The sequence below is a fragment of the Crocuta crocuta genome, unplaced genomic scaffold (assembly GCF_008692635.1).
Source record: "Crocuta crocuta isolate KB4526 unplaced genomic scaffold, BGI_CrCroc_1.0 scaffold267, whole genome shotgun sequence".
NCBI lineage: Eukaryota > Metazoa > Chordata > Mammalia > Carnivora > Hyaenidae > Crocuta > Crocuta crocuta.
This window is the reverse complement of record NW_027531899.1, coordinates 1128528-1141525: the sequence shown is the minus strand read 5'-3', so window position 1 is coordinate 1141525 and position 12998 is coordinate 1128528. Positions and strand designations below refer to the sequence as shown.

Sequence of the window (12998 nt, the reverse complement as noted above, 5' to 3'; positions counted from 1 at the left end):
TAGAAGAGACTGAAGGTAAGAATCTGAAAACTGTGATTTCCCGACCTTCCTCCCATATCCTGACATCTCCTTCCTGCCCACAGTACCCTCCTTCCACCCCTGACCCCTGTCTGGCCCTGGGGGCTCTGACTCATAGGGTCCAGAGTTCAGCGGGTTCTGAGGCCAGGCGTCTAGCCGTTGGCCTGGGGAAGCGTGTGTGTTTGTGTATGCGTGTGGGCGTTGTGGGCAGCAGGGATAAGTGCCAGGGGGTGGAGTTCAGGGCATACTTAGCGGCTGTGAGCTGGGCAGCGGCTGGATGCCCCCGCCTGTTGGGCCCTGTCCCCAAGGCTTTTTCACAAGAAGCAAGGTGCTGAGCAGGACAGAGTAGAGGGTGAGGGTTGGGGGGATTCAGTGAGGTTATCTCCTCTCCCAGGGCCCAGCTCCGGCCCTCTCAGCTCCCATCACTTCCTCCACGCCCCTGCCCTTCACATCCCTTTACTCACCCCATCTGCCCATTTTTTCGCAGCCTCCAATATCGATAATGTTGTTCTGGATGAAGACCGTTCTGGGGCTCGCCGCCTACAAAACCTCTGGAGGTAAGTGGGGGCGCAAAAGGGTGAGACTGGCTTCCGGGGGGAATTTAGGGGCAAGTCAGCCCACCCTCCTCTCCACAGCCTTTCATTCATGTTTACTTTCCCCTTTACACCCCAGGGACCAGCGAGAGGAAGAACTGGGCGAGTACTACATGAAGAAATATGCCAAGTCGTCTGTGGGAGAGACGTAAGGGCATGGGGTGGCGGCAGGTGGTCCCTTTCGGGAAGGTCAGGCTTCTGACCGAGCATCCCTCCTCCTTCCCAACTGCTGTCCCCTCTCCAGGGTGTACGGAGGATCCGATGAGCTCTCTGATGACATCACCCAGCAGCAGCTGCTCCCGGGAGTCAAGTAAGGGGATGGGATGGGCGGGCTGAGATGGGGGGATCTTGTATTGGGGTGACGTCCCCACGCAGACACAGAGTGGTAAATGGTGGGGACAGGTGGCAAGTTGGCGCTTGCCCTTTTCCTTCTTCTGGGTGGATGGATGGAGAACGAGAGAGTGTGGAGGGAGAGCAAGAAAGATGGGTGTGGGGATTCGGGTCTGTCGTGATGAGGCCAGTTCACTGAAGGGTCTACTTTGCCTCTCCCGTCTAGGGATCCAAATCTGTGGACTGTCAAATGTAAGGTGTGTGCCCCAGGCGGCAGGGAATGGGGGAGACGGCCTTGTCAGGGAGGGCTCCCATCTTTCCGTCCTATCGGTCTCTTAGTCCCGTCTCTGCTCCTTCATCCCCCACCCCCGACCCCTCCTCTCCACTCCCTCCTCCCCTCACTTACTCACTGTCTCCCACCTCTCTTTCTTACCATCCATTCCTCTTTCTCTGCATCTGTCCCTTGTTTCTCCCTCTCTCCTATTTTATCTTTCATTGTCTGATGACCCTGCACTGCCTCTGGCTCCTGCCCACTTTCCTGTGTCCGTCCTTCGTCTTGTCATCTCTGTCTGAAGTCCGTCTCCCTTCTTCCAGATTGGGGAGGAGCGGGCCACAGCCATTTCCTTGATGCGCAAGTTCATTGCCTACCAGTTCACAGACACGGTAAGTCGGGTAGGGAGGCAGCTTGGAAATGAGAGAGCAGAGCAAAACCCAGAGGGAGGGACAGTATAGGTTCAAGGGTACCAGGTGCCCCTTGGCTGTCAGCATTGTTGCCCGCTACATGAGCTGCTTTAGCTAGAAAACAACCACTCCCTGGACTGAAGCATTCTCCTGTGCCCGACAGAGGTCTTGTCTTCGCTCTCTCTGCATCCCTGGCAGGGGGTCAGCAGCCCCCGTAGCCCTCTGGAAGTCAGCCTTTAGCTTCCTTTTTTTGTTTGTTTTTTCGTTTTGTTTTTAAACATTTTTTTGTAACGTTCATTTTTTTTTTAAATTTTTTTAAGGTTTTTTTTTTTTAAATTTATTTCTAGGAGAGAGAGAGACAGCGTGAGCAGGGGAGGGTCAGAGAGAGAGGGAGTCACAGACTGAAACAGGCTCCAGGCTCTGAGCTGGCAGACAGCACAGAGCCCGACGCGGGGCCCGGACCCATGAACCGCGAGATCATGACCTAAGCGAAAGTCGGACGCTCAACCGACTAAGCCACCCAGGCGCCCCTGTAATGTTCATTTTTGAGAAGGAGGGGGAGGAAGTGGGGGAGGGGCAGAGAGAGAGGGAGACACAGAATCCTAAGTCAGCCTCTGTGCTGACAGCTCAGAGCCTGATGCCAGGCTTGACCTCATAGACCATGAGATCTTGACCTGAGCTGAGGTTGGACACTTAACAGACTGAGCCATCCAGGTGCCCTGGCCCTTAGCTTCCTGAACCTTTATTACCTGAGTGAGTTTCACCTGCTCAGCAGCCCTGTTGGGCAGCTGTCACACTTTTACTGTTTGGGAGGGGTCCTGGGATAGGACAGTGTGGCCGAGTGCGTCAGGGGACAGGACTGTCGGGGAGAATTCCTTCCTTCCCTCTTGCAGTCATCACACATCCACTGAACCCCTCCCCGGGCAGGTCTCTGCACTGGGAGATGCTGAGGAGGCAGCAGTGACCGTGCCAGGGCTGGTCCTGCCCCTTCTGGGCTCGCTCACAGCACACGAAACACGAAGGTGCTGGTTTAAGTTTACGGATCTTTCTTGGGGCGCCTGGGTAGGATTAGTCAGTTAAGTGACCGACTTCTGCTCAGGTCATGATCTCACAGTTTGTGAGTTTGAGCCCCACATCAGGCTCTGTGCTGACAGCTAAGAGCCTGCTTTGGATTCCGTGCCTCCCTCTCTCTCTCAAAAATTAAGTTCACAGGTCTTTCTTTAGACTGTTGGAATTTGAATCTTGTCCCTGCTGCTTCCTACCTCAGTGACCTTGTTCAGGCTGCGTCCCCTTTCCAGGTATCTCGCTTGTCCCTCAGCATTGCTGGATTAAGTAGCTTTAAAGAATTTTTTTTTTTTTTTAATATTTTTATTTATTTCTAGGAGAGAGAGAGAGAGAGACAGTGTGAGCAGGGGAGGGTCAGAGAGAGAGGGAGTCACAGACTGAAACAGGCTCCAGGCTCTGAGCTGGCAGTCAGCACAGAGCCCGACGCGGGGCTCGAACCCATGAACCACGAGATCATGACCTAAGCGAACATCAGACGCTCAACCGATTAAGCCACCCAGGCGCCCCTGGATTAAGTAGCTTTAGACATGTCCAGCCTTTAGCTGGGACTTGGCCTGCAGCTTGTGTTCAGGAAATATAGTTGTTGTCAGAGGTGTAATTGTCAGTTTTGGAACAAGGGCAAACCCAGTGAAGGGTGTGCTCAAAATGCATGAAGCACGGGCTACTGCTAACTCTGTGCTAGAGTAATGTTGTCACTTAATAGAGTCCATGTCAGGTTGAGTGCGTTGCTTGTACCTGCTGAAGCAGTGGGTGTATGTCAGTGGGACCAAGTGGACAGTTGTAGGATTTGCAAATCATTTCAGGTGTGTTCAGACCTCAGTCATGTGTCCTGGGCAAAATTCTGGTGATCATTTATTTGAATTATGACTGATTATTATTTTTAATGATCAAAGTAGTACATGTATATCGTAGAAGCCCACATCTCCATCCGTAAGTCCCATTTTTTAGAAGGAATTACTGTTGGTTTGTGTCTTTCCAGATCATCATCTTTGCATGTTGAAAAATATGTCCTTTTTTTTTTATAACAAACACGATGATGTTATGCCATATGTGTATTATTCTGCAGTGAGCCTTTGCATGCCCAGTAAATATAACGTGGTTTCCATTTTTTGTTATCACAAGCAAAGTGAAACAAATTAGTTTGTTTTTTAATTGAGATACAACTCCCATATCATGAAATTCAAGGTCATCGTGTATGATCCTTCTGATATGTTGCTGGGTCCAGTTTTGTTTTATTGGAGATATTGTACTTATATATGTGTTCATAAAGTGATATTGATCTGTAGTTTCTTAAAGCTGTCTGTTTTTGGTATCAGGTTAATACTGGATCTACAGAATGAGATAAGAAATGTTCCTTCTTTTTCTAAAAAAAAAAAGAGTTTGTGACGGATCAGTGTTATTAAAATGTTGGGTGGGGGGGGGTGACTGGGTGGTTCAGTCAGTTAAACATCAACTCAGGTCTTGATTTCAGGGTCATGAGTTCAAGCCCCATGCTGGGCTCTGCTGTGTGTAAAATGTTGGGTAGAATTCACCAGTAAAACCCTATAGTCCTCTGTCGTCTGGCCCTGTGTGTGTGTGTGTGTGTGTGTGGAAAATTTTCAGTTACTCATTCAATATCTTCTTGCAAATCTATTCAGATGTTGTATTTCTATTCGAGTCAGTTTTGGTAGTTTCTGTCATTCTACTGGAAATATTCATTTCTGTGAGATTATCTTACTCATCAGGGTGCAGTTGGTCATAATATTGTTTTGTAACCCCGTAAGATTGGTAGCAATGTCCTTTCATTTGTACTTTGATTTTAGTAATTTGAGTCTTTAGTAACTTGAGTCATTTGTCTTTTTCTTGGTCAGTGGCTATATGTTTGTCAAATTTCTTAGGCTTTTCAAAGATTGAGCCTTTGGTTTTGATGGACTTCTCTCTTTTTCTACTCCCTCTTCTACTTTTTTTCCATTCTGATCTTTATTATTTCTTTCCTTCTGCTGGCTTTGGGTTTAGTTTTCTGTCCTTTTTCTAGTTTCTTAAAGGTAAAGGGTCAGGTTATTGATTTGAGACTTCTCTTTTTTCCAGCTATAAATTTACCTCTCGGCAAAGCTTGCTTGCATCCCGTAAGGTTTAGTGTTTTTGTTTTCATTTTTCTCAAAATGTATTCTGATCTCCCTTGCCATTCTGAGTCTTTTTTGTTTTTAAAGATTTTAAGTAACATCTACACCCAAGGTGAGGCTCGAACCCACAACCCTGAGATCAAGTGTCTCATGCTCTACCCACTGAGGCAGCCAGGTGCCCCATAATTCTTACTTTGGATCCGTTGATTACTTAGAGTGTATTTCCACGTAGTTGTGAATTGTCTAAATCTGTTACTCATGTCTAATTTCATTCCATTTGATTGGAGAACATATCTTGTACAATTTCAGTTCTTTTACATTTGTTGAGACTTCTCTTTGTGGCCCAGCATACGGTTTGTCCTGGACGGTGTGAAGGGTGCCCTGAGAATGTACACTCCGCTGTTGAACAGTGTTCTCTCTATAGATGTGCGTCAGGTCTGGTCGGCTTATAGGCTCAAGTGCCGTTTCCTTGATCTTCTGTCTAGTTCTGTCTGTTGTTGGTAGTGGGGGGATTGTCGTCTCCAGTTATTATTGGTGAGTTGTCAGTTTTTCCCTTTATTTCTGTTGGGTTTTGCCTCATGTATCTTGAGGTTCTGTTGTTAGGTTCATCTATGTCTGTAATTCTGACCTCTTGAACGATTGACCTTCTTAGCATCCTAAGATGCCCTTGTTTGCCTCCAGTGACAGTTTTTGTCTTAAAGCACGTTCTGTTTGGCGCTCGTGTAATCGCTCCACTTCTCTTCACTCTTATTGCTTTTTACACATAGTACGTGTTGGCTACCTGTCTGCGTTGCTACCTAGAGATTTGTTCCTTTTTAAGTGCTCCATTATGTGTCCTGGAATGTTTGTGGCATAGTTTAACCAGTCCCTTTTGGGGGCATTTAAAAATTTGCAGACTTGTCTGCTTGCTGTGATCACTAACTCTGCGGGGGAACATCCTTAGGCGTGGGTGGGTGCGCGCACTGTGGGGTGACCCCCTGGGGGAGAGCACTGTAGTGGCGGCTCTTACCATCAGGACCAGTCGAGTCTCACTGTCTCCCGCGGCTGCTGCGGCCCCACAGCCCCTGCAGATTAAGTCCGTGGTGGCACCCGAACACGTGAAGGGCTACATCTACGTGGAGGCCTACAAGCAGACGCACGTGAAGCAGGCCATCGAGGGCGTGGGCAACCTGCGGCTCGGCTACTGGAACCAGCAGATGGTGCCCATCAAGGAAATGACAGATGTGCTCAAAGTCGTGAAGGAGGTGGCCAACCTGAAGCCGAAATCCTGGGTCCGCCTCAAGAGGGGCATCTATAAGGACGACATCGCCCAGGTGCTGGGGGTGGGGGTGGGGCGGGGTGGCTGAGGGGCCGGCGTTCACACCCCTGCTCCTTCCTTTTGTCACTCCCAGCCCTTTCCTAGTGCAGAGGGCAGATTAGGGGCCGCAGAGCCTAGATTTTGTTGGGAGCACATACCCAGGGAAACGGATGAGCATCTCCTGTGAGAGTTAAAAGCATGCGAGGAAAGATCTGAAGGCAGTGGGGGTGGGGCCTTGTGGAAACCCTGGGGACGAGTGTTGCAGCAGAAGGAACAGCATGGGAACAGGGCCGCCCTGGCTGAAGCAGAGGGTGAGAGGGTGAGAGTGGCCGGAAGCGGGCTCAGGGAGGGGACTGCGCCTGTGGCTTCTGCTGGAGTGAGGTGGAGGGACGTAGTGTGATTGGATTTTGATAGGATTACTCTGGGAGCTGCTTCTTGGACAGACCCCTCATTCTCAAGCAGGGGCAGCGTTACTCCTTTTCTTGGTTTGGCCAACTGAGGAGGGAGTTGCTCTAGCATCTGGTGGATAGAAGCCAGGGATGCTGCTGTCACCCTGCAGTGTAGGGGACAGCCCCCCACAGCAAAAAATGACCTGGCTGCCAACCCCCAGACCTGACTGGATGGGGCCACAGGAGCACAGAGACCAGCAAGGGGCTGTGCCGCCGTGGTCCTGGGGGCAGGTGCTGGTGGCCTGGGCCCAGGGCTGCAGCAGTGAGGAGGGGGAAGGAGTCAGAGTTTTTGAGGGCAGAGCCCGCAGGGGTTGCTAACACACTGGCAGTGGGCAGAGAAGCAGAGAGGGAGTCCAGACGGTTCCCAGATTGTGTGCCAGACCAGATGGAATGATGGAGTGGGAGAAGGCTCGGGGGGAGCAGGTGTGGGGGCGACCGGGAGGTTAGTTGTGGTTGCACTAGGTGGGAGGGGCCGTTTAGACACCTGAGGAGAGATGGACAGTCGGCTTCGGGGTTGAGGGGAAACAGGCCAGAGAGAACTTGGGAGATTGTCAGCAGCCTGACTTCTTCCCCCTCACGCCCTGTCCCTGCCCTTCCTGTTGTGTCCGTGCCCGGCCTGTGTCTGGGGTCAGAGAGGGAGGGCCAGGGCCCTCCTGACCACTCCCGTCTCCTCAGGTGGATTACGTGGAGCCCAGCCAAAACACCATCTCCTTGAAGATGATCCCACGCATTGACTATGACCGCATCAAGGCCCGCATGAGCCTGGTACTGGGGGACATGCTGCTGCTTGCGGGTGGGGGGTTGCCTGATCCCTGCGGGCGGCCGGGCCCTCCTCCTTCACCCTTCCCACCCATGCCCCCTTTCCTCCACAGAAAGACTGGTTTGCTAAAAGGAAGAAGTTTAAGCGACCTCCGCAGAGGCTCTTTGATGCCGAGAAGATCAGGTGCGTGTCCTCGGGGACTGGCTGGGCAGAGTCCCCACAGCTGTGATGTAGAGTGCCCTCTGCGCGTTCCCCCACAGGAGTGGGTCCCCCGGCCCGTCCAGGGTCTACTTTGTGATGGTGAGCCTGGCAGGGTGCCTCAGCCAGGTTACTTAACGTCCTGGGGCCTCTGTTTCCCCTGCTGTCAGATCAATGAGAACAGCACCTGCCTGGGGACTGTCTGGAGAGTCTAATGAATTCATAGGCACTTGGACCCAGAGTAGCACTTGGCTCCTAATAAGTGTAGTTAGTGGTATCACACGCTGTAAAGGGAGCTCTCAACATGTCAGGCCTCACAAGGCCCCCTTCACCGATCTAGTGCCTGGGCGCCTGAGGCGGGAGTACAGAGCGCTTCCCGTTAGGACGTGTCCCTCCCCTCCCCCCTGGAGGGAGCTCTGGCACCCCGCCCAGTGACCCCCGTGTTTCAGGGCTATCCAGAGGGCTCCCGATGGGAAGGGCAGGAGCAGCGAGGGAGAAACAGGAGGTGCAGTGACCCTTTGCCACTGGTCCTGTTCTGGAACCCACTGTGAACCACCAGCCCATCTTCGGTTCTGCTAAAGGGGGATTATAGAACAGCTTTTGAGCTGCATCCTAGGACTCGGCTAATACTTCACACGCCTAGGATTGGGTCCACTTACCCAACTGCTGTCCATTTGACCGGACCTCCTTTTACTGAGTGCCCTGACCCGGCCTGTAGAGCTTGCTTGGGCCGCCACCAGACTCAGCACGCGAGTGAGAAGAGGATTGAGTGAGTGGCATGAGGATCTCAGCTCCCCCACGCTCCCTTTTTGGGAGTGGGGCGGACTTTCTTCCCGTTCTAGAAGTGTGGGCAGGAACAGCGTCCTCCCGCCCCACAAGCAGGGCCAGTAGAGTTAAGGCACAGGGTTGGGAGTCCCACCACCCCCACACTTGACCCCTGACTCAGACCACCCTAGGTGGGAGACGTGCCCTGTGGGAGCCTCACTTCCTCATCTCCCTAGAAAACACAGGTCACATAAGCAACGTCCTAGGCTTTGAGGAGAACTCGGGGCGGTGTGTGGCCAGGCCAGGCGCGGGCCAGTGCTCTGTGCGTGTTAAGCGTCGGCATTGCTCAGTACCCTGTCTGGCTCGTGTTGCCCGGGCGCCTCTGGGTGCGAGGTGCTGCTCTAGGGGACGGAGCAGTGAATGCAAGATGGTAAACCTCTGCTGTTCAGGAGCCGCTCTCGGTTAGGGAGATGGCGGCTTATCCTCAGACAGTGATGTGGGCCATGGTGAACAGTCAAGCAGGGGAGAGGCCAGCAGAGTGCAGGGAGGAACTTTCGGGCTTGTGACGGTCACTCGGCCTGTAGGGCATGGCAGGACGGGATGGAGTCAGTCCTGTGATCCTCTTCCCGCTTCACCAGGAGGGGACCCTGAGGTTCAGCAAGACTCTCCCCCCCCACCTTCTAATCCTCTCTTCCCCACAAAATCCCAGGTCCCTGGGCGGCGACGTTGCCTCTGATGGTGACTTCCTCATCTTCGAGGGGAACCGTTACAGCCGCAAGGGCTTTCTGTTCAAGAGCTTTGCCATGTCTGCTGTGGTGAGGGTCCCGTAGGGCGTCTTGCTTACGACAGTGGGGAGCAGGGAGGCCAAGCTTTCTCTTCCTCCTTCAGTCCGGGCCCCAGAATGGCGGGTTATCTGGGTCTGTGCTGGGTTGTCTTCTAAGTCAGGAGTGCCCCCAGGGAAATCACTCTCACTCTCTGGCCCGTTCAGCCCGGCTATGACACTGACCTTTCTCCGCTTCTCTTTGTCTCAGATCACAGAGGGCGTAAAGCCCACACTCTCTGAGCTGGAGAAGTTTGAGGACCAGCCGGAGGGCATTGACCTTGAGGTGGTGACTGAGAGCACAGGTATTTGGTCCCCGTCAGTAACTCAGGCCTAAGAGGAGGGGGTGGCTCGTGGCGGGCAGCTCCCAGTCAGCCCTGCATCTGCTCCTGCAGGGAAGGAGCGGGAACACAACTTCCAGCCTGGGGACAATGTGGAGGTGTGTGAGGGCGAGCTCATCAACCTGCAGGGCAAGATCCTCAGCGTGGACGGCAACAAGATCACCATCATGCCCAAGCACGAGGACCTCAAGGTGGGTGCCGCACTGCCCCTGCCCGTGGATGATCTGAGATGGCTGCCTGGTTTAGTTTGCTTTAAGGGCGTGTGCGTCTGTCTGAGGGTTGGTCCAGACTTCTGTAATGTGTCTGGGGTGAGGCTGTCTCCGGCTAGGTCTGAGGAAGTGTCTAGACTGGCGTCCTAGGTCTTGGGGACAGGCTTTCTGTGTATGTGGAGTAAAGGGGTGGCCTGGCTGATACCTGAGTCTGAGGTCAGCTGTCTCCAGGGCGGGCAGAGGGTCATGCAGCTGGCCTGAAGGATCTGTGGGTGGGTGGTGTGAGCCTGGGGTGGGTTTTGGCAAGAGTCTGAGGACATGAGTGGCTTCTGGAGACAGGGAGGCAGGTGGCTTGTGGTGGCTTCCCTTCCCCTGCTCAGTGTCCCCACACCCAATCCCCAGGACATGTTGGAGTTCCCAGCCCAGGAACTTCGGAAGTACTTTAAGATGGGGGACCACGTGAAGGTGATTGCTGGCCGATTTGAGGGTGACACAGGCCTCATTGTGCGAGTGGAGGAGAACTTTGTTATTCTGTTCTCTGACCTCACCATGCATGAGGTAGGTGGGGAGGCGGGGGAGGCGGGGCAGAGCATGCCAGGGTAAGACCCAGGCCGGTGAGCCGCCGGGACCCTGCTTCACCTGTTTTGTTTCCCACAGCTGAAGGTGCTCCCCCGGGACCTGCAGCTCTGCTCAGAGACGGCCTCAGGTGTGGATGTGGGGGGCCAGCATGAGTGGGGGGAGCTGGTGCAGCTGGACCCCCAGACCGTGGGTGTCATCGTGCGGCTGGAGCGGGAGACCTTCCAGGTGTGTGTGTGGCGGGGCTTCTGTGTAGGGATCTCCTCGTCCTGGGAGGTGGCTCAGAACACACACTGCTCTGGGCCGCAGATCTGGCTCTGTGAGCCATGGTTGGCTGTGGTGTTAGACAGGTGACCTATCATTTGCCTTCTCTGTGCTATTTCGTGCCCTGTAAAACAGAGGTAATGATAGCATCTACTTCATTAGTTGTGACTGAAGCCCTGAGATTAAATATGCAGACCCAGGTGGTTGCTCAGGAGCTGGGTGCTGCAGGGGCCCTCCTCCCCTTCATCCCTACCCAGTGATGACAGAGTCAGCCTAATGCGTAGGACCCTGGACTCTGGGTTCATACCTTGACCCTGTGACTCCATGCTGTGTGACCCTGGGCTAGTGACTTGCCCTCTCTGGCCCAAGATTCCCTTTGTGGAAAATGGGAATCATGACAGCATCCATCTCCGAGGGAAGTTTTGAGGCTTCAATGAAATCTTGTGTGAACAATTTAGCATGGGGCCTGGCAAAGAGTCAGCTATCATGTTAATATCTACTCTGCCCATTGCTCAGGTTCCCAGTGCTCAGTCAGGACGGAGTCTCCTCCCAAAGGGTGTTTTGGAATGACTGGGAAAATTTTTGTTTGACCATAGACGGTGGTCCCCTGAGACTGCATGTCCCAGAGCCAGGGAGCCTAGACTTCCTGCAGAGTTCGGGACAGCCTCGCATAAGCAAGGATCGTCCCACTTCAGGGAAGCCCTGCTCCACGGCACCCCTTTCTACTCTCACCCCTCAGCATCCCTCCCCTCCCTCCATAGGTGCTGAATATGTATGGGAAGGTGGTGACCGTCCGGCACCAGGCTGTGACCCGGAAGAAGGACAACCGCTTTGCCGTGGCCCTGGACTCAGAACAGAATAACATCCACGTGAAAGACATCGTCAAGGTCATTGACGGCCCCCACTCAGTGAGTATAAGCTCCTGCCCATCAGCCACGCCTGAAATTGCTGGGGTGGGGGCATGGCTGCAAGAGTGATCATCTTTCCTCATCCAGGGCCGGGAGGGCGAAATCCGCCACCTCTTCCGCAGCTTCGCCTTCCTGCACTGCAAGAAGCTGGTGGAGAACGGGGGCATGTTTGTCTGCAAGACCCGCCACCTCGTCCTGGCAGGGGGCTCAAAGGTGAGGCGGGTGCGGTGGCGCCCTGGCTCAGCTCTGCAGTCCTCCTTGGCCCCGGGAGCGACAGCAGTGGGCTCGTGGAGGATCAGGGCAGCAGATGTCAGTGTCAGGTCCTTGGCAGAGTTTATTGGGATTCAGAGCTTTTTACCAAATCGCTCATCCACTCGGTTTGATTGAGCACCTGTTAGGTCCCTGACACTGGGCAAGATGAAAATCCCTGTCCTTCTAGAGCTGCTAAAAGACAAACAGATGAATATGTACATACGTGGGTGTGGGTTGACAGGCAGTGTAAGAAAAGTAAAATGAGACTGGAAAATAGAGAATAATGGGGCTGCTGATTTAGATGGAGGAGGTTAAGGAAAGGTTTCCTTGAGGTGACACTTGAGCAGAGACCTGAATGAAGGGACACAGAGCCATGTGAGTAGCTCAGGGGAGCGGCAGACCAGAGGCCCCAGGACCTGTAGGAAAGCTGTATAGAACCACGTATCAGAAGGGAAATCAGGGATCTGGGTAACTGGGACCAGGAGGTGATTTCCTCCTGGCCCTCAAGGTGAGAGTGATGAATTCTCCCAGCTATGCAGGGTCATAAGGTCCTGGCCAGGGGAGGACCGGGGTCTCTCAATTGACAGGCCCACAGTGGCGTTGGGGCGACAGCTTCTCCACAGGAAAATGGAGGCACTGTCACCAGAAGGAGGGAGCGATAGCTGCTAGGCCAGTTCAGGCAGGAGCTGTTCCCAAATGGAGGCAGGCGTGGCATGGGGGCCAGGAGCCGGTCACCTAGGCCCTGCCTGCTGGTTCACTTCTTGTCCCTTTCCTAGCCCCGAGATGTGACCAACTTCACAGTGGGTGGCTTTGCCCCTATGAGCCCCCGGATCAGCAGCCCCATGCACCCCAGCGCTGGAGGTGAGGCGGAGTTGGGCGGGGATGTGTCTGGGGTGTGGGGGAGGGAGGTTATTCGGCCCACACTTGCTGAAGGCCTGCCCAGCTGGCCCGGCCCTGATGGGGCTCACAGTCCATGAAGACAGAACCCTCCCCTGGTCACTGCTCCTGGTGGCAGCCCGGAGTGGTCACCTCCATGCCTGGGCTCTGGTGCAGCCGCCCAGAGGAAGCTCCTAAACCAGTTCGGGGCCGGGGGTGGGGAGGGGTTGAGGGAGTCCAGCAGGTGAAGAGGGGCTGGAGGTTGCTCCTGTCTCCGGGCACGGCGTGTGAGGGGAGGGCATGGCCCCAGGGACTGGTGATGTTCCCCTTCCTCCCCAGGTCAGCGTGGTGGCTTTGGCAGCCCCGGTGGCGGCGGCGGCGGCATGAGCAGGGGCCGAGGGCGGAGAGACAACGAACTCATAGGCCAGACCGTGCGCATCTCCCAAGGGCCCTACAAAGGTGACCTCCGAGGCCATGTGGAGGCCCGGGGCAGG

The 12998-nt window shown here is 54.2% G+C and overlaps 1 protein-coding gene across 3 annotated transcripts in view; it reads left to right on the top strand.

Moving 5' to 3' along the window:
* SUPT5H (SPT5 homolog, DSIF elongation factor subunit) overlaps positions 1 to 12998 on the top strand; it is a 26816-nt gene that overhangs the window by 9328 nt on the left and 4490 nt on the right. For all 3 annotated transcript variants that reach the window (XM_077773604.1, XM_077773605.1, XM_077773606.1), the window contains exons 5-21: positions 506 to 575; positions 691 to 759; positions 856 to 921; positions 1168 to 1198; positions 1536 to 1604; positions 5851 to 6102; positions 7211 to 7300; positions 7408 to 7478; positions 8968 to 9073; positions 9290 to 9383; positions 9474 to 9610; positions 10031 to 10186; positions 10286 to 10432; positions 11230 to 11376; positions 11464 to 11589; positions 12405 to 12489; positions 12844 to 12963. In XM_077773604.1, coding sequence (XP_077629730.1) covers positions 506 to 575; positions 691 to 759; positions 856 to 921; positions 1168 to 1198; positions 1536 to 1604; positions 5851 to 6102; positions 7211 to 7300; positions 7408 to 7478; positions 8968 to 9073; positions 9290 to 9383; positions 9474 to 9610; positions 10031 to 10186; positions 10286 to 10432; positions 11230 to 11376; positions 11464 to 11589; positions 12405 to 12489; positions 12844 to 12963 — 1836 coding nt within the window. The remainder of the gene's footprint in view (positions 1 to 505; positions 576 to 690; positions 760 to 855; positions 922 to 1167; positions 1199 to 1535; positions 1605 to 5850; positions 6103 to 7210; positions 7301 to 7407; positions 7479 to 8967; positions 9074 to 9289; positions 9384 to 9473; positions 9611 to 10030; positions 10187 to 10285; positions 10433 to 11229; positions 11377 to 11463; positions 11590 to 12404; positions 12490 to 12843; positions 12964 to 12998) is intronic.